We start from the raw sequence: 20403 nt of genomic DNA, 5'->3' as shown, positions 1-20403 counted from the left end.
GAATCAATTTACTTAACTCTTTGATAGCTACCTGAGTTCAGACATCTGACCTTACTCTTACCTCTCTTTCTAGAAGACCTTCTTACTGATCTCACTGTCTGCAGTGTTACGTCCCAAATATCTGTTCTTAAACCTATAGACAGGATGGTACCACCCTGCTGCAGACCCTTCAGTAGCTTACCAACTGTCCAAAGAATGAAACTCCAAATCGTAATATGGTTTATGATCTCACTGACCACAGCCTTTAGCCTCATCTCTCACCACCATCCTCACCTCTCCCACTCTATTTCCCAGCCATAAAGTGTGACTCTTTCCTCTGAACATTAGGCACTACTTCCAGGGCATAAAGAGAGGTCTCTATTCAAAAGCCTTTTCATCTTTCATCTGCAACTAAGAAACAATGTCCCACTTTTAGTATTTGACCAATTCCCACCCCTCCAGACCATGCTAACTGACTGTTCATTTTATGGTCTAGTACAGCAGGAGGCAGGATAGCTTACAGGATATACACCTGGGCTTTGGTGACTTCCCAGGTTCAAATCCTGGCTCTTCCCTAGTGGAATGGTACCTACTTTGTACAATCATGATGAGGATTAACACATTACCCACAAGAAATAATCGGTACAGTGGTTGATAACTGGCTAATGTTCTGGTTTGCTAATGCTGCCATTATGCAAAATACCAGAAATGGATTGGCTTTTATAAAGGGGATTTGTTAGTTTACAAAGTTACAGTTCTAAGGCCACAGAATTGTTCAGACTAAGGCATCAACAAGAAGATACATTCACTGAAGAACAGCTGATGGCATCTGGAACACCTGTCAGTTGAGAACACACGTGGCTGGCGTCTGCTGGTCCTTTGCTCCCAGGTTGTATTTCATAATGGCTTTCTCCAAAATGTCTCTGGGCATCTGTCTTAGCTTCTTTCAGCTATCTGCTTGGTTCTCCTGGGGCAAACTCTGGGCTTCATCTCTTAGCTTAGCATCGCCAAACATCCTTCTGTCTGCATCTCCAAGGGTCTCCAAGCATCAGCAAGCATCTGGGTCTGTGTTGGCTCTTAGCTTCTCTCTTAAATACTCCAGTGAACTAATCAAGACCCACCCTGAGTGGGCAAGGTCCACACCTCCATGGAAATAATCTAATCAAAAGTATCACCAATAGTTGAGGGGCTCACATCTCCATGGAACACTTTATCGAAAGGTTCCACCCTAATCAAAAGACTAATAAATCTGCCCCCACAAGATTGCATTAAAGAACATGGCTTTTGGGGGGACATAATATATTCAAACTGGCACAGTTAATATCCAATAAATGTTAAATAATATCATGGGTTTGTAAAAAACAAGAGCAATAGAACCAACAAAGTAACAACATAATATTCTATAAAATATAATCTGAAAATAAATGTGGCCTCCAGAGTGCAGCCAAGAAAGAGAAAATAGAAGGGATACTGGGATCTACAGTCCCAGAACTTTATAAATTACCACCAGTTTCTTTGAGCCAGTTTTTAAGAAATTCAAAGTCTACCACTAGAAATGACCCTTGGCTACCTGCTCATAATTCATTTGAGACATGTGATACAATGATACATGTCATACAATTATGCCTCCAAATTTGGCAGAAAAAGGTGGGCTGTCAGTAGGAAAATTCTGGGATTGTTAACTGATATTAATTTGCATCATTTGCAGACATGAGAGGCAATAGGGATTTAAGGTTACACAAATGGGGAATCTTTTGCTTTTGAAGAAGATGTAACAGGTTGTGACAGGCTATCACTTCTGCTGAAACAAATAAAAGGAAAAAGATACATGGTAAAATAGTTTACCTTAAAGACACTTAAGAGCTATGGAAAGAGATAACTAGTTGAATTAAAATTCCGGAGAAGAAGAAACCCTTCCTAAATGAGCTGATCCTTACCAACCATTTTCTTTCCCTGGGGGAATTTTCCTATTTGCTGATTTCTTCCTCAGGGATACTAATAGATTCTAAGAAGAGGGCCTCTATGGGGGAAGCAAAACTGCTGGAGCTTTGGATATAACAGATTAGGAACCAGAGGAGCCCCAAAAACAAAGACCATTTTCCCCACAGGAAATTTGCTTATTTCCAGAGTGGTATGGTATGCTGTGACTCTAAATTGGATAGGCAAAATAAAATCTCGCTAGAGGCAGGGGCCTACAACAAAACATGATGAATCTCTCCTTCAAACCTTCTCCAATGAAGCTTCATAGAGTAAGAAGCTAAAAATCTAAACTCAATGTCTTGCAATAAAAGAAAAAAAAAATTGGGCATGAAAAGAGACAAGGGAAATGTGACAAATAATCAAGATTTTACAAAGTAAAAGCTGAACTGTAGATGATCCAGAGAAAGCAAACACCTTAAAATAACTAGTATTAGTATGTTCAAGAAAATAGAGGAAAAAGTACATAAAACAAATGATAATAAGTAGAATTTCAACTGTGAATTTGAACCTATAAAAATAAATAAATGTGCATTCTGAATTGAAACATATAATATCCGGATATAGGAAATCATGCATAATTGAAGTCCCAGAGGGAGAAAGACACAATATTTTGAAAGATAATGGGGAGGATTTTTCCAAAACCACTAAAAATATCAACCCACAAATTGGAGCAAAACACACAATACCTTCAATAGAGGAGCAATAAGACTGAGAGCTGAGATTATGGTTTGGAGCTACATACCCAAACCACAAGAAAATAGAGGAAAAAGTACATAAAACAAATGATAATAAGTAGAATTTCAACTGTGAAACATACTCTTAAACTTAATCCATTCCTATGGGTGTGAACCCATTGTTAAGTAGGACCTTCTGATGAGGCTACTTCAGTTAAGGTGTGGTCCACCTCAATCACATGGGTCTTAATCCTATTACTATTATTTAATCCATTATAAGCAGAATAAAATGCAGATGAAGAAAAAGCACAGGAAGTAAGAAGCTGAAAGTCAGCAGAACCCATAAGGGAAAGAAGGGGCCAGGAGAAGCCACCATTGCATTGCGACGTGACAGAGGATCCCAGGAACAAGGATCACCAGCAGCCAGCCCAAGAATGCCAGTCTTCGAGAGGAAAGCATCATCTCACTAAGTCCTTGCTTTGGACTTCTTCTAGACTCAAAACAATGAGCCAAAAAATTCCCTCACGCCAACCCATTGTATGGTATTTGCTCTAGCAATAGGAAAACTAAAACAGCAAACCAGCTGACTTTTTTTTTAACCATTTCAGGATTTTTATTTTTGGTAATCTACTCATAAGTTTGTTTTATAAATATCTAAACCACTACCCAGGGCCAAAACAAAGTTTCTGTTTCAATTAGATACACTTATTCAAGAGAATTCTAAAGCCATTCCAGTTTTCCCATCTTCTAAATTAGGTTGGCAAACTGTTCAAAAAGGATCAGATAGTAAATATATTAGGCTTTGCAGGCCCAAAAGTCTCTGTTGCAACTTCTCACTACTGCCATTACAGTGCAAAAGCAGTCATAGGTAATACATAATGAAAACCAGTACAGGTACAGCTTTGTTCCAATAAAACTTTATAAGCACTGAAATCTGAATTTCATATACTTTTCATATGTCATGAAATATTAGTCTTCGATTATCTTTTCCAACTATTTAAAAATGTAGAAACCCCTCTTGCCTTGTGGGCTGTGTAAAAACAGGCAGCAGGCAGTAGTTTGCCAATCACTGCCTCAATTGGTCCAGAAAACAAAGGACCAATGTCTTCAAAGGGCTGCAGAAAAAACTGACAATTGAAAATCTGCACATAATTCAAATATCCTTCATGTGAAAGAAAAAGAAAGACATATTCATATAAAAAAATAAAAAATAAAACCTGAGCAAATTTTTCACCAGAAGACCAGTACTACAAGAAATACTGAAGGAAATTGTTCAGGCTGAGAGAAAAAGATCCCAGATGGAAGCATATAATTGAAAAAGGAATAGAGTGCCAGAAAGTGTATACATGTGGGTAAATAAAAATGAATACTTTAAACAAATGGTAATAATGTCTTGTGGGATTTAAAACATATACAAATATAAATATATGACAATTGTACAAATGATAGAGGGAGGTCAAAAGAAGACAAAGTGTCTTAAAGTTCCTGCATTGTTCAGGAGTTGATAAAACTACTAATTTAAAGTAGAATATAATAAATCACTCTAGAATGCAATAAATCCATCCAAAAAAACATGACTTATAACTAAAAAACAAAATACTTGTTTTATACAAAAGTAGTCAGGGAAGTTTAAACAAAAAAGGAACAGAATGAATAAATGCAAAAGAAATAGTCAAGACAGTAAGTAGACTTAAATGCAACTATAAAATTAATTTCATTAAATGAAAATAGACTAAATGTTCCAATTAAAAGACAAAGAATTTAAAGGAAAACATATAGCTTTAAATTCATACATTAGAGAAGAAGAAAGTTTGACAATTTATCATCTAAGCTTCCATCTTAACTAGCTAGAAAAGGAACAACAAATTACACCAAGAGTGCTGAATGAAAGAAATAATGGAGATAAAGCAGAAATAAATTAAACAGAAAGCAGATGCACCTTAAAGAAAAGAAATAAAGTCTAGACTTGGTTCTTCAAAAACAATATGAATTATCAAGGAAACATGAAATAAAATACAAATTACAAATATCAAGAAACAAAAAACATAGGACATCATTAGAGATTGGATAGGATTCAAAAATGTCAAAAGAATATTTTATGAATAAATTTGTCAATAATTTGACATATTAGATAAAAAGGAAAATTTCTTGAAAAAATACAACTCACCAAAACTGATACAAGAAGAAATAGGTAAACTGAAAAGTCCTTTATCTGTTTTTAAAAAATAGAATCCTTGATTAAAATCCCTCTTACAAAGAAAATTCCAGATATGGAAGCTTTCATTGGTGAAGTTTTTCAAATATTTAAGAAATAATCAATACCAATCTTACACAAAAGAGCATTGAAATACACTTTCTAATTCATTTTATGAGGCCACCATAATCTTGTTACCAAAACCTGACAATGACTTTACAAGGGAAATTATAGGCCATTGTTTCTCATAAATGTAAATGCATAAATCTTTAAATTATTAGGATCTTGAATCCAACTATATATTAAAAATGGTAAAACATCTTATCTAGTTTGGCTGTATTCCAAAAATAATAGATTGCTTTAAAATTTAAAGATAAATTAAGTTAAAATTAAGCTAACCAAATAAAGATCTTTCATTCATCAGAATCAGTTTGTCAGTTTCTTCTAAAATAATCTTCTGAGATTGCATTGAATCTAGAAATCTTTTTAGGAAGAACTGAAACCTTAACAATATCATAGTTTCCAATCCATGAACAAAATATCTCCCTCAAATAATTTGTCTTCTTCAATTTCTGTCAGTAATGTTTTGTGATTAATGTAGAAGTCTTGTTCATTATTAGTTAGACTTATGCTATTGTGAGTAGTTTTCAAAATTTAAGTTTCCTGTCGTGTGTTCCAATTATATAGAAGTACAATTGATTTTCTATTTTGATCTTGTATCTAGCAAGCTTGCTAAAATCCACTTGTTAATTCTAATTGTTTTTAACAGATTTTTCTTGTATATTATACACACAATCCTATCATTCACAGATCATGCCAGTTTTACGTTGCCTGTTGCATTGGCTAGGACTTCCAGCAAAATGTTGAACAGAAATGATGATTGTTGATATAGCTTCTGTGGTCTCAAATTCAGGGATCAAAGGCTCAATATTTCAAAAGTAAATGTTTCTGTTATCTGTACGTTTTACTGTAGATATCCTTTATCAAACAAGGCATTTCAATTCCTAGTCTTTGGGAGTCTTTATCAGGAAAGATTATTAAATTTTATCCAATGCTTTTGCTGCATCTATTGCAATATATCTGTGATTTGTATATGTTACATTTCATTAAAAATTAGGTCTAAGAAATAGCTATTTATTTGTTCTCTCTGTTTTGCTGATATACCTCCCCAATATTCCTTCATGTGAAGAACCAGGGTCACATCCCCATTTACAAAGGCAAAGGGCAGAGTGGGTTGACATCATGACATTGAAAAGGACAGATGTGCATAATTGTGTGTATGTACGAGTCCTTAGAATTTCAAACAGTTTTGCAAGCTACAACAATGCTCTCTCAACTCCAGACCACTACTTGTGCAGTTTTCTATGCCTGCAATGCTCTTTCTTCTCCCTAGACCTGGGTGTTCATCCTTTGATCCCAGGCATGGCTTGCTTTGGAATGCCTTTCCAGAATCCCATGTCTGAGTTAGGTGCCTTCCTCATGTACCTACTCAGTACCCTGTGCTTCCTACTATAAATCACTTGACACACCATATTTCAGGTACTTTTACTTGCCTGTCTCCCAAATAATCATTAAATTCCTGAGGGGAAAGGAGGGTGGACATTTTCAATTATTAAAGGTTGTGTCTCCAGCATTCGGCACGGTTCCTGGTATGTGATTGAATGAATGAAGAGCAAACTAGACCTCTCAATTCTTAGCAGACAGGTCATACGTGATACCTGATTTCAGTAGGATGACACATGGAATTAGAGGCAACCTGAGGCAGTTGTTCACTACCCACTTCGCCAGGAGTGATGACAGTTCTGACTTCTTGGGCATTACTGAGCACCCCTCCAACACATATCACATCACATCCAGTTATAATTGTAAAGAAAGGGAATAGGGTCCTGGATTGAATCTCAACTCTAAAATATCTTGAGCAGCTCTCCTAACTAAGTTGGATTTGCAAACCCAAATACAGAAAGGAGCTAGGCACAGAGTACAAATGAATGTGGTAGTTCAGCATTGTTCTCAATTATGAACTACCCTCCCTGGAGGTGTTTTTGGTATCCTCACCATTGCCATATGACTTGCAAGATTTCTCTTTGAAGGAAGTATATACTTCTTTGCCCCATTGATGTCAACTTGGCCTGTCATTTGCTTTGACCAAATGGGAGCAGAACTGACACATACCATGTCTTAGCGGAAGCATTAAGGGCCATCACTTCATTTGGCCAATTTTCTTTTCCCTCTGCAACAAAAACAGCCTATTCCATATGGGGGCTGCTCCTCCAGCCCGGATCCTAGAATAAAGCCAATGAAAGGTAATGTGAGCATCAAATGAACCAGTGTTGCTCTAAGCCACTGAGGTTTTGAGTTTCTCACAGCATACTTTTCCTAGCTGACTGATGCAAGCATCCAGTGGAGGACTTGGCTAACTGATGAAAGCCGATCTGTTCCAAGTGGCAACCAGTCCTCAGTTCCACCAGATTGTTGTCATGTGGCAATGCAAGCTCAGTCTTAACAGATCTTCCAGTTGTTTAGGAGAAGCCAGAAATCCTGGTTTTTAATTTTAAAAAAATACCTCCTTTTAAATGTTGGCAACTAAATCAATATGTTTAAATAACACTTTTGGCCAAACCAAGTAATATATTTGCAATCTGTTACCCATTCCTTAGTTTCCCCATGTATTAAAATGAGAGGGATAATATCTGTTCTGCCTCTCTAACAGGATTATTTTGAATGTCAGATTTGTCTAAACTTGTGTTTATTTTTTTAAACCTGGAAATGTTTAAAAAAAAAAAAAAGCTAACAAAAGAAGGTCAAGGAAAGAAGTTGGACCTCTGTGGAAAAGCGGGCAGACATTCCCAAGGTGACCAGTTACCCAGGACACCATCACTGCAAACCACTGTGTCTCGGGTTTCCTGTTGCTCCCCTGTTCTTCAGTCCTCCACACAAAACACATAAAGCAGATTTCTCCACGGGCAGGTCTGAGTAACATGCCACCGTCTCCAGAAATAATCTGAAACTGAAAGAGTTGGGGCATAAGTAACTTATGAAACAGGTGAAACACAGGTCCACATGGATCAATCCTAGTTGATACAAGTGGCCTTTCCTAGTTTACAGCATTGTATTTAACCCCTCTTGCAGTGACTCAGCCAATGACAAAAAGAAAAGATAGCCCATGCATACCTATTATCAAGAAATCAGGATGCAGTTTCTAGGTGTAATTAAATGTTTTTGTTTAATTAAATGTATTTGTTTTCTAGGTTTAATTAAATGCTTCTGTTTAATTAAATGTATTTGTTTTCCTCTAGATACAGGTTCAAAATACTCAAAAGATACATTGATTCGCCTGATGTATTTACAGGATATATTCCATATGTAGGATTTTATGATAATCCTGAACGTGTGTTTCAGGAGGAATAAAAGGAAGACTGGGAAAATCCCTTCAAGGGAAAAACGTAATCTGATGTATAATTTTTTGTCACATTTTCAGATCACTTTTTTCCTTCCTTGTTTCAGATATGCCACTAGAGGTCACCATATTGTTCTGCTTTGCACAACCTGTGTGTGATGCTGGGTCAGACCTCCAATTTCCACACGGAGAAGTCTCCAACATTTGCCTTTCTTTAAGCAGGCCCGAGTAGTGTCAGCATGTTAGCCTGAAGGAAGTCACAAACCCGTACTTGCCCCAAGGTCATTTCTCATGCCAGGTTATTAAGAGCTGAGAAGTCCTCCCAGATGACCTAGAACAGAGCATCCATTGCTTTCACGTGGCCTCATGAGCATTTAGCAGCTCCCTAGGTCATGTTCTCCCCATCACTAATGACAGGGGTTTACTGATTGCCACTTGGCCTCTATGAGACAGGTTGCCAGATGCTGAAAACAGAACAGCAAGGCAGGACCTATAAATACAAAGAAACGTGATCATGCAGGACACCCTGAAACAGGTGCTAAAGGAACCAGTTTATATAACTTCCAAGAATGATTAATGAGGTGACTCTGCAGAAAAATGGGAGATCACGTGAGGTAAAGTGTACTCAGAGACCATTGGGTCCAAGCTTAGAAGGTATGAAAGTCAGATTTTAGGCCAACTTTCCTTTTCTTCTTTCTGCCTCAGCAAGGGGCCTCCATACTGGGGGTAACCTAAAGCCAGAATATGTTAAAGGATGTACGTACAGATCAGTCTCAACTCCTCAAGGCTGCCTGAGAGAAATCTCTTTCCTCTAGACTGCTGTATTCATTTGTCATTTATTGGGTTAAGGAACATTTATTTTATCCAACATGCATTAACATGTTTTAACAAACAATTATTTTATCCAAATCCTCAGTGATGGAATAAGATAGCCACTGGCAGGCAGTACCCACTTAGAACTCAGAGTCCAGTGGGGACACAAAGATCAATGCCATGAAGTGTGGTAAGTCCCCATGATGAGGGAAAAACGGGGCACAACCTGAGGACAAAGCAGGGACCCTTGACCCAGACTTAGGGAGTCAGGGAAGGCTTCCAGGAGGAAGTGCTATTAAATTGAGGCCCTCAAGAGCTGACCACGTAAGAAGAGAGTAAGCAAGTTCTAGGCAGAGGTAACACAGCCCAGAAGAAAAAGGAATCAAACAGCATTTTATTTTCATACATACAGTTTTGGATCTTGCTGTTTTCCACTTTGTTATTTTATCCTGAGTCTCTATGTCATTAAACATTTTTGAAAACATGATTTTAATAGCTGCCTAATACAGCATGGTGAGGATAGCGACTACATTGTTTACCCATTTTCCTGCTGTTGGGCTGCCTCTTACGAACTATTCTGCAACCCAACCTGATAGCCAGTCACAGCAAATACTGAATCTACAGAAGGTATTGACTATCTAAATATTTGTCAAATTTAACTATTAATTTTGCTGCATTAGTTTTGCATAACTTGGCTTGGCCTTACGAGGGCTCCAGGATTCTGGGGAATTAAAATACTTTCACTGCCCTTCAGATTATCCCCTCCATGCCCCCCAGTCTAGGTCTTCCCCATATCTGCCTTTTAGCTCTTTCATCTATCACTTAATCTCAGGCTCCCTTCTCTCTGGAATGCTCAACTGATTTTTATTCCCATCTTCTACCCAGGAAATGATGTTTTTCTCTCTGGCCAAGTTTTCCTGAAGCTGCAAGAATGCATTTAGAGTAAATGTATAAATATAATATATTTGACCAGTTGCTTACCTGGGAAACTGATTTTCTGGGGACAGGCAGGAAAGACTCACACAGACAAATCTTACAGGGGGTAGGACAATTTAGGAGGAGTATCCAATTACCTTCTTTTGAGCTGTCACAGATCTAATTCATATTGTGTTTGCTGCCTCCCTTTAAAATCGCTCTTGCTCAGACTTCCATGCCCCTTATTTTAACCTGCTTTACAGCAAAGGTTTTTTGTGCGGTTTTTTGGTGTGTGTTTGTTGTTGAGTGTTTGCATTTATTATTCTGTCATTAACTGATGCTTATTTAATGAAGCACATTCTAGAGAGAAACTATTCACTGGTTCCGCAACTACGCGGACACTATTTGTTCATTTGAACTCTGTTTTGAATTAATGATTTCTTGTGTTCTGGGTATACATTGCTGTATGACTTGTTACGAGTTTGAGAGTTTTTTCAAAGTAAGAGCACTCAATGGTCATTAAAGTTCTCAAATACAGTTATTCCACTCATTGGAAGTCACTTTCATCTTGGACAGCATGAGGCTCCCCAACAGCTGCCTCAGCCAGACTCAGGCCCTGACCTAAGCTACCACCGTCTGATTCTTGTCTGTCCAACTGGGGGCATCCCAACCACTACTGCCTTGCAATGCCCACTCAATTTATGCAAAGCAAATTTAACATGTAGCAGTCAGTTCCTTGAAGAGAAGATTTTATTGAACACTTTAATTATCCCAGCTAAGCAGATATCCATGTATCTTTATCAACTGGTGTTTAACAACTTTGCAGAATTTAAAAATGCCGCCTGTCTACCAACTGATGATGGCCTCGGGAAGGTGGGCCTAAAAGATAAGAGTGTCCAGGCTGGGCCAGAGTCTGACACCGTTCTTAGTGGTGCTCTTGGTGGTTTTCTTACACTGACTTTTGCAACCAGCTCATGATCTCAGAATGTACGAAAAAATAGTAATTGTACTACTATTGGCAGGTAAGTGAAATTTTTTAATTTTATGCTCTTATATTGGGTACAAGATTATAGATTAAAATACAAACTGCTTCATTTTAGTTCTGCCATACTTAAATGAGTAAATAAATCCCAGGCTGGTGGATAGATTTTACTGGGACTCAGCTGACAAGATGGGGGAAATTGGCATATGGGAGCCCAGTAATTGTGGCTGGATCACAGTTTTCTAGTACGAGAAGCATGCTTCAATTTGAGCCTAGCTAGAATTAAAAGACTTTTATCTAATATTATGAGAAATACCTTGTGTTAATTAAATTTGTTGATTACTTTGAGTTACAATGAGCTTAACCTCCAAATTAAAGACTAATTTATGAAGGTGATGATAGATATCTGGCCCTCAATTTTCAAAACATATAATAGCATGCTTCTGATAAAAAGGCACAAGCCACAAACCACAGAGGAGTTATTTCCCTCTCTGTGGGTCCATTACAAGATGTGATAAGGGGAAAATTAAAAATTAAAAAAAATCAACTCTTATTGGCTGTGGTTTTATGTAGTTTTGGAAGAATCCTAAATCAATCCATTAAAATAAAAAAATAATGTGGAAGTATTACTAGATTGTGTTGAATTAACATGACCTTTGGCTTCTTCCTGAGACTAAGGTCAATCTCCTGTAATATGCAGCATTTATGAGTCAGAAATACTAATGCCCAGTGCCCTGAGAAGCAGCAAGCAGTTACTCGAAATGTACTTTACCCCTGGGGCATTGGTCTAACCCAAGTTTAAAAGTTTTCGAACAAGAGACAAGATCATTCTAAACACGCTTCTGTGTTCGTTACTTCATGCACTCCTTTATCAAGGATCTATTGTGCACCCTTGAGAGAAAGAAAGAGACCCTGAACTTCTAAGGTAGACTAGGAGATAAAATAGTCTGTTGGTTAAGAAGATGGGCATGTGGCAGAGAGAACTGGGATCAAATCCTGATTTTAATCCTCTGATAGGATGGGTAAACTTAAGGCAAATTGTTTACCCTCTCTTTGCCTCAATGTCTTTTTCTGTACACCAAGGATAATATCGATACCTGCCTCATAGTTAATAGCATAAGGATTAAATAAGGTAAATAATGGAAGGCACTTATGCCAGTGCCCAGCACATACTAAATAAGTATAAGTACTAAATAAGTATTTGCTATGCTAATAATACAGACTAGGGAACAAACCAGAGGATATGATTGATGGCTTTTGAGAAGTCAGAGAGAAGAGGAAAATTATAGGAAAACAGAAGACCAAGAAAGCTGCTTTAATTTTTTTTCAGTAGCAAACATGTGATATAATATTTAAATATATTCAAAAATTTGTAGGGCTATTAAACAGGAAAGAAAAGAGGTATTCTTTGCTGTCCCAGAGGACAAATTGGGGACTACTCAATCAAAATTTAAAACATCACATGCTTTTTAATTTTTTTTCTTTTCTTTTTTTTTTTTTTTTTTTTGGTGTGGGGATACAATATTTAGAAGAACTTTTTGTGATTTAGAGCTGCCAACATTTAGATAGTGTTCCTAGAAAAGAAATAAATTCTTCAGGACTACAACCACACAAGCAGATAGTGGATGAAGGCCTTAGATGGCACTCCTTCAGGATGTCACTGAGGTGACAGGGCTCTGAAGGCTCCAGCAGCCCTCATTACCAACACTGAGCTCATCCCAGCAGCCTCTGGGATCTCCTAGGCAACGGCCTTGATGTGACTACTTTATATAGAGTAATAGAAAGGTGTGAGAACAGATAATTATTCCTTTACTCATTACTGATGAGAAAAATCTAGAAAGTAAGGAAGGTTAGACATCTTTGGCTAGGAGAAAAAAAGATTGTTTTACTTTCTCTAATAATCTTAAGGATAAAGCCAATATTTCTAATTCTAAATTTATCAGATTTCATCCTCCAAATGAAGAGTAAATTTTTGAGGAAATGATTTGATTCCCAACCCCTGAATTCATTCATTTAATTTTTGGTTTATTAATTATGTGTCAGGTGCTGAACCAGACACTGAAGACACAGCAGTAAGACAAATGAGCTCTCTGTTCTCATGGAGGGTATATTCTGACTGGGAGGTTGTAGACGGTGGGAGGAAACACAGAGAATAAACAGAGCAACAAATAAATTATTAAAATAAGAGAAGACAGTGAAAAATAATACAAAGAGAATAAAACCAGTTAAGGTAACAGGCATGAATGTAGAAGTCCACTTTAGAAAAAGATAGCAGGAATGTTTTCTCTGAGTAAACTGAGTAACTGAGAACTGAACAATGACAGGGAGCGAACTCTGCAAAATCTAAGGAAAGGGCACTACAGACAGAGGGAACAGTAAGGGCAAACATTCTGGGACAGGGAACAAGCTTGGTATGTTCAAGGAAGAGCCAGAAGCCCAATATTGCTAGAGCAAACTTGCTGGAGCAAGTGATACAAGGTGAAGATGGAGACCCAATTTTTTGAGAGCATGATTACATTATGAGTATAAGGGAAAGTCATTTGAGGGTTAAAGCCAAGAAACAATGTCATCCAATTTGTGTTTTTAAAAACATCACTCATGCTGCTGTATGGAGCATAGATTATAGGAGTCAAGAGGGGATGCTTGGGTACTGGCTAATAACCCATTATAGTAGCTGAAATCAATGACGCCATGGAATAGGGTGGTAACAATAGAGATGAATAAAAGTGAAGAAATGTGAGATATATTTTTGAGGTACAACTGGGAAGGCTTACTGTTTTATTGGTTATGGGGAGTAAAGGAAGAGGAGAGATCCAAGTTATCCCTAAGTGGGTGAATGACAATGCAATTTAGAGAAATGGGGAAGCCATATATATAATAAAGCAGAACATTCAGTATAATGCCAGTGTTTAAGAACTACAAGAAACCTTAGCAACGATCTAAGTAATCTGTTTATTCAGGTAATGAATAAATTATCTAAGTAATCAAATATTTATTGAAAATATTTTGGCATTGTCACACAGCTAATAGAAGAGCTTATATCAGAGCTTGCATTTTGGAGTCCAAGGTCCAGTTTTTCTTTCTATGACATTCAGTAGTTTTCAAATTATGGTCTGCAGAGACAAAGGATATCTGTAGATTCTCCAGGTATTAAGATGGAGTATGGGGAACTTTGGACTCTAGACCCTGAACACTGTATATATATATAAATCTACAGCATCCCCTGATATCTACTTTACATTGGATTTTCAAATAAGCTTTTTATGTGAAAATCAGGTTCTGATGCTAAGAAGCAATTTTAAAATACAGTATTATACTACTTCAATTAGGAAGTTATGTTATAAACCAGGACCCTCCAAAAGTTTCCCAGGTTTTGCTTAAAAATTTGTGAAAATTTGCATTCTTGGTCATAATTTACCCATTTAATTGGAAAATCCAAGGGGAAAGTTATTAACCCACCTGCTTTATTCATCAGTTATCTCTAGAATCTAACACAGTGCTTGACACATAGTGGGATATTGGTTGAATAAAAAAGGAAGTAGAGGCAAGAGGAAGAAAGGGAGGGAGGGAGAGAGGGAGAGAGAGGAATATTTGCTTTCATTTGGTTAGACAAGTCAATTCTCCATGTAGATAGAGCATGATCATGATCACCCTGTCCATCCTACCACATACCCCTGCAGGTACACCAGTAGGAAAAGCAAATATTTAAAATGACTAATAAAGTTAAAAAGGCATTTCCTCTGTTTTTTTTTTTTTTTTTTTTTTTTTTTTTTTAGTGACCCAAGAAGAGAGCTTTTGAAACTGTCCATTAAATTTACAGAAAAGAGTTCTGAACTGGGTGTCAGGGTCCACATGGCCAATAATTCCTTAAAAGCAAAACCTGTGTTTTCATTTACATAACCCACATATTGCCAGGCACATGACAGGCATTAACTATTAGTTGCAGGAATGACAAATGACCAGAATTTTGCTGTGGGGTAGTTTAACTGTGGAAGATCAATTAACTTCCATGGGCCTCACTTTCCTAATGCCTTTTAAATAAAGCACTGATGGAGATGGTATCTAAAATCCCTTCCATCTCTAAACTTCAACAACTCCTCAAACGTCATCCTGAGATAAGCTGTAGATGGGTTCACAATGCTATAAATCTCTTTAGATTTTGATGACATTGAGCTTTTAGAAAAACTGGACACTTCACTGTGAACTTCTTTGGAGAACAAGTCCTGACAGAGGGGAGAAATGGAGAGTATTTCAAAACTGATTTATACTGATTCTGAATTGAGAAAGTGAGCCCAACATTCTCATGAAATGTTTTTTTACTTTGGTTTCTATAAGATTATTGAAAACTCTGTGGACATGTTTGGGAAGCATATTGTAAGTAATTTTTCCCTGCTTGTCTTTATAGATTATGTGCCTGTGCAAAGTATCGTAAATAATACGACCGCTACTACTGGGACAGATCAAAGGAAAGCAACTGGTGAGGCCTATATTTTTACATAATAGATTTTCAGCTGTTAGTATCATAGCCACATATTTAATAAGCACCTGTCTGTGTCGTTTTCTGTAATAAATGAACTAAAAGAAAAAATAATGAAAAAAAAATATTCCAGGGTTACCTCTGAGTGTTGGTATTGTGAATAACTTTTTTTTCTACTTTTTAATACTTTTTAAATTTTCTGCAAAAAGAATTATATACTGTAAGCAAAAGAAGTTAAAAAAATTTTTAAGTACACTGAGCAAACACTCTCTCTGCTTTCAAAGTGGTCTGTATCTGTAAGCAATGCTAACAGGCATTAATGGAGGCAAACCAAGATAGTAGTGTACTCATTTCATTGTGGTTATTATTACTCAAATAAAATTAGTTATGATATATACTGCTACTGGCTTCAAGAATCTGGAACAGAAAGGGTCAAGAATTGACAGTGAACATGAGATAACCCACTGTAAATAATTTTCCCATTTTCTTGTTTTTATTAAACTTGTTTTGTGATGATACAATAACTCATCTCTGTAGGCTGAATACCATGTTAAGAGTAGCAAAGTGTAACTGAGAGTGGCTAAGGTAGCCAAGAGTACCATAAAAGTGACAGCCAATAGAATCATAGGGAGTCAAGTTTAAGGTTTTCTGATTATCTGTGTTTCTTCCATTTCAATCTGAAAGCAAGACCTGCTTGTGATTAATATTAGGCCTTTGTACTCTCAACCTACTGTGATCTCAACTTGTAAATATTCCTCAACAGTTTCCACACAGGTAGCAATTACAGACCTGGAGCCTATGTGTCACTGAGGCTGTGTATGAAACAGCATCTAGTGAGAGAAAATGAGTTCCCTACTTTGCAAAAACCGTATATTATGAGAGAAGAATGTTTAACTTGTACTATCATTTTGTTTTAATGGAGTTATGATACATACATAAATACATATAATACACACTCATTGTAGAACTGAGAATTTACGGACATTAATAGTTCTTACTGAAAACCTGCTATGCCCGGGCACCCTGCTAAGCCCTTTACAAGGATAATTTCATTTTAATCTGACAGTAACTCTATGGGTAGTATTATCTCTTTTGCACCGATGAAAAAACAGAAGTCAAAAAGTTTAAAAAACTTTCGGGAGACGCAAATCCTGTCAGTTTGATTGGAGAGCCCTCATCCTTAACCAACATATTCTACTTTCTTCCTCAAGAAAGTATAACAATCATCTCCTATCCTGCAATCCAGAAATAAGCCCTGTTGCCATTTTGGTGCAAATCTTCTAGATATTTTTCTATGCACACTTATAAATGTGTACTTAAAAATAGGATGTTATTTTATATAATGTTCTGAAGTCTGTCTTTTCTTCACTCAAAAACTGTTTTCCTATATCAGCAAATACATTTATCAACTGTTTAATGGTTGCATATTACATCTGATGTATACAACATGGTGTACTTAACCACTGGTAGAAGATGGGCTGAGCACAGACTACCACCCTTCCCTGGCACCCACAAATGCATCTTGTGCTCGGGACCAGATGTGTCGACCCGGAGAGAGAAAACACAGCCCCTAGCAGATGGTGATGTGCTGCCACGTTCCTTCCCCTTTTGCCCTGAGCTTGTGTAAACATTCACTGGAGGCAGACACACTGAAGTGTTTACAGCTTCCAGCTCACCGTCCCCACACCCTCACCCCAGTAGTATATATGTTCCTGGCAGGGAGAAAGCAATGGTCCTTTCAATATGGCACAAGAGGGGTGAGCACCCACTGTTGGCCAGTGAATTGGGATCTGCTGGCCATGGGGGCCCGACACGCACAGTGAAGCTGGCCTTGCCCTGTCTCTTCTCTATGTGAGTAAAATGCTTTTCCATCAGTGCAGGTGTCAGTCGTGCCTTTGCTAGAAACCTTGACACTTATATTGGGGTAACTCTTTGATGTTTCCTTCTTTTTGACCAATAGTTGGGCACAAAGAGCTAGGTGCTCTCAGTTTGGCATAGCAAGCAGGGTGCTGAAGTTCAACAGTCCAACATAACCTATGCCATGTTTTTCAATATTTCAGTTTTTTCCACTTTGCAATATTTAAAACAATGCTATGATGGACACCCTAGTAAACTCATCTTTGCATACATGACATCAATTTCTAAAAGCAGAATTGTATTGCATCAAAGTTAATCACATTTTCAAGGTTTTGATTAATATTGCCAAATTTGTTCCAAGAAAGTTATACCAATTTGTATATCCTTTGGTATATTTTTAGAGCATATGCCACTCAACTGTCTGCCAAATGGTGTGCTAGAAGTCACTTTATCTTTGCCAATATGATAGGTGAGAGATATGGTATATTTATGTTCCAATTTTCATTTCCTTGATTACCAGCAAAAGTAAACCATTTTTCTGGGTTTATTTCTTAACAGCTTTACTAAGGCATAATTTGCATGCACTGAAATTCTCTCACTCATTTCAAGTGTACAACTCAGTGCCAGAACTAGGGTGAGGCCAGTGAGGCACTCAACTCAGGTCCAAAATTTAAGGGGCAGCAAAAATAATATCAATGTAATATTTTAAAACTCAATTCAAGAAAATCCATGACAAATACAGGCAGGATCTATCCGAGTCAGGATTAGGGTGGGGTGAGTGAGGTAAGTAGAGCACAAGCAGTATTGTATGGTGTCTTTGGGCGGTCTATCATGGAAGAGGAAAATTGTCTTAATCCAATCAGTGACTGAGCTGAGTTGCAAGCTAGGATTCAGTCTTTTAAAGACCAATCTGTTTCTGTTCACCCTGTCTTCTAGCTGGTAGCCTTCTGGAGGCCCCAGCTGAAATCTCGGGGTGTTTGTCTTTTCTCAATGGTTTCTCAACCCCAGTTGTGGTTCCCCTAGCTCTGTGAGATCACCAATGTCTCTAAAAAGCTTTGCAGCCTCTCAGGCCCCACTTACAAACAGACAAATGTTTCCAGAGGAAAGCCGGTGGCAAATGTCAGACTTACTTCTCTGTACATCCCCTCTCAGCCTCAACTCCTACTCTTTTGGTAGCCTCTGAAGCCCTCCATGGATGTTTTAAAGCTATCCAGTTTTTCTACTTGTTATCAACTGGAAGGTTGGTCTGTAACAAACTAGTCAGCTGTGACTGGAAGCAGATGTCTTTGTTAGTTTATTTCTCCAGGTGAGTTTCAGAATCATTTGGGAAAGTTATCCCTTAAATGCATTCTCTCTCAGAACTCCCAAACCATTTTAATGGCACAGCACACATGGAAAATCTAAATCCTTTTGGGTGCCATAGACAGGGTGGATACAGATGTTCTAGGCTGGAGTCAGCTGGCCAAGAGCTCATGGTAGCTTGAATGGATTTCAGGTGTGTCATGAGCTGTTGGATCCCTCAGCCCCTATGGAGGCCAGATATTCAGATAGGAAATAGCCAGGTATAGCAACCTCAAGATATCGTCAGGTAGACTGATACGTAATCAGTATACACTGCCACTCATTACACACAGACATACACCTGCACACACATATGTATGAAAGTTCCACAAAATAATATCTGTCCTTAGTATGTGGGATGCACTTTGACATTATACAATTTAATTTTTTAATGCCACTGACAATCCAGTGAACTGATTTCATGGCCAACTGATGCAGGAATTCACAACCTTGACTCCATGTTGGAATCAGCAAAGGGGCTCTAGAGAAAGTACCGATAGCTGTGTCCCACATCCAGTGATTCTAATTACACTAATGCAGGAATCAGCAAACTATAGCCTGCAGGTCAAATCTAGCCCATCACCTGGTTTTGTACAGCCTGGAAGTTAAGAATGGTTTTTGCATCTTAAAATGCTTTTAAAAAATCAAAAGATGGATAATATTTTGTGAAATGTGAAAAATTATATGAAATTCACATTTTAGTGCCCATAAATATAGTATTATGGAACACAGCCACAGTCGTTCACCTACACTTTGGTTCACATATTATGTATGGCTGCTTTGGGGCTACAGCAGCAGAGCTGAATAGTTGCAATAGAGACTGTGTGGCCTGCAAAGCGTAAAATATCTACTCTCTGTTCGTTCACAGAAAAAGTTTTCCAACCCCTGCACTAACAGATCACAACCTATAATTTGAATGTTTCCAAGCTGAGTTCTCATAGGGTTACTTGGAGCTACTCCTGGGTGGCAGCGGATTTGGGGTGTGAGATTCCAGTACTATAACACATGCTTCCTCCAGAGTCCATCCATTTTTGTCTTTTCCACACTCTAATGAACTTTCTCTTAGAAAGCTCATAGAGTGAAATCAAATGGGGAGAGCAGGGTAAGTCTAAGAAAAAAATCATGGGAAATACCAACATTTAAAATGGCAAAAGGCAAATGTTACTTTTCAAGCAAATCAAACTAATACACAATTTTTTTCTGAAGCTGTTCAAGCCCTAGAGAAGGATGACAAAAGAGTCTTAAAAAACATAAAAATGGGTCTCAAAAAACCAAGAAAATAAAATTTACATGTTAATCTCCTCTAGAGTGGTGTTTCTACCACTGACAATGCATTAAAACACCAGATACTGCAGCTCATTCTTATATACAGTCAAGAGTGAGAACGAATGACCTAGAGTTTCGACTGTTCCTATTTGTGGTTGCTCAACCAGGGACAAGAACTATCAATGATCTGAGGAGTTTGAGATAAAGTTTTCATTTTAAATTAGAATTCTTTTCATCAATTCCACCTTCTTAAGCCCAAATTTAATGTCTGTAGAGATTTCAGCTAGAGAAAGGTCAATATTTTAATATTAAACTGGGACACCTAAAGTAAGTGAAATTCGTTTTGTTCTGAGGATGGTAGGTAGGAATAACAGGATTGGAAGACAATTGGCTTGAAAAGTGAGGTTCCAGTTAACAAATTGTTACTAGCCAGAAGCATATGTCCTTCCATAATTGGATATGCCACCAAAGGTCACTTTGCAATTCTAGTTAGATGTACAACACTCCCACACTCGGGCTATATACAAG

At 37.5% G+C, this 20403-nt stretch overlaps 1 protein-coding gene across 3 annotated transcripts in view; it reads left to right on the top strand.

Annotated features, from left to right (window-relative positions):
* The first annotated feature begins 10581 nt into the window (after positions 1 to 10581).
* Positions 10582 to 20403, top strand: part of GYPA (glycophorin A (MNS blood group)) — a 53489-nt gene continuing 43667 nt past the window's right edge. The window contains exons 1-2 of one of the 3 annotated variants that reach the window (XM_037830732.1): positions 10582 to 10974; positions 15340 to 15411. In XM_037830732.1, the coding sequence (XP_037686660.1) occupies positions 10938 to 10974; positions 15340 to 15411 (109 nt within the window). In that variant the 5' untranslated portion in view covers positions 10582 to 10937. The remainder of the gene's footprint in view (positions 10975 to 15339; positions 15412 to 20403) is intronic. The other 2 variants (XM_037830729.1, XM_037830731.1) reach the window with 2 other exon arrangements.

Source organism: Choloepus didactylus, chromosome 3, assembly GCF_015220235.1.
Source record: "Choloepus didactylus isolate mChoDid1 chromosome 3, mChoDid1.pri, whole genome shotgun sequence".
In the NCBI taxonomy this organism is placed as follows: Eukaryota; Metazoa; Chordata; class Mammalia; order Pilosa; family Megalonychidae; genus Choloepus; species Choloepus didactylus.
This window is presented reverse-complemented; position numbering and strand designations above follow the sequence as displayed.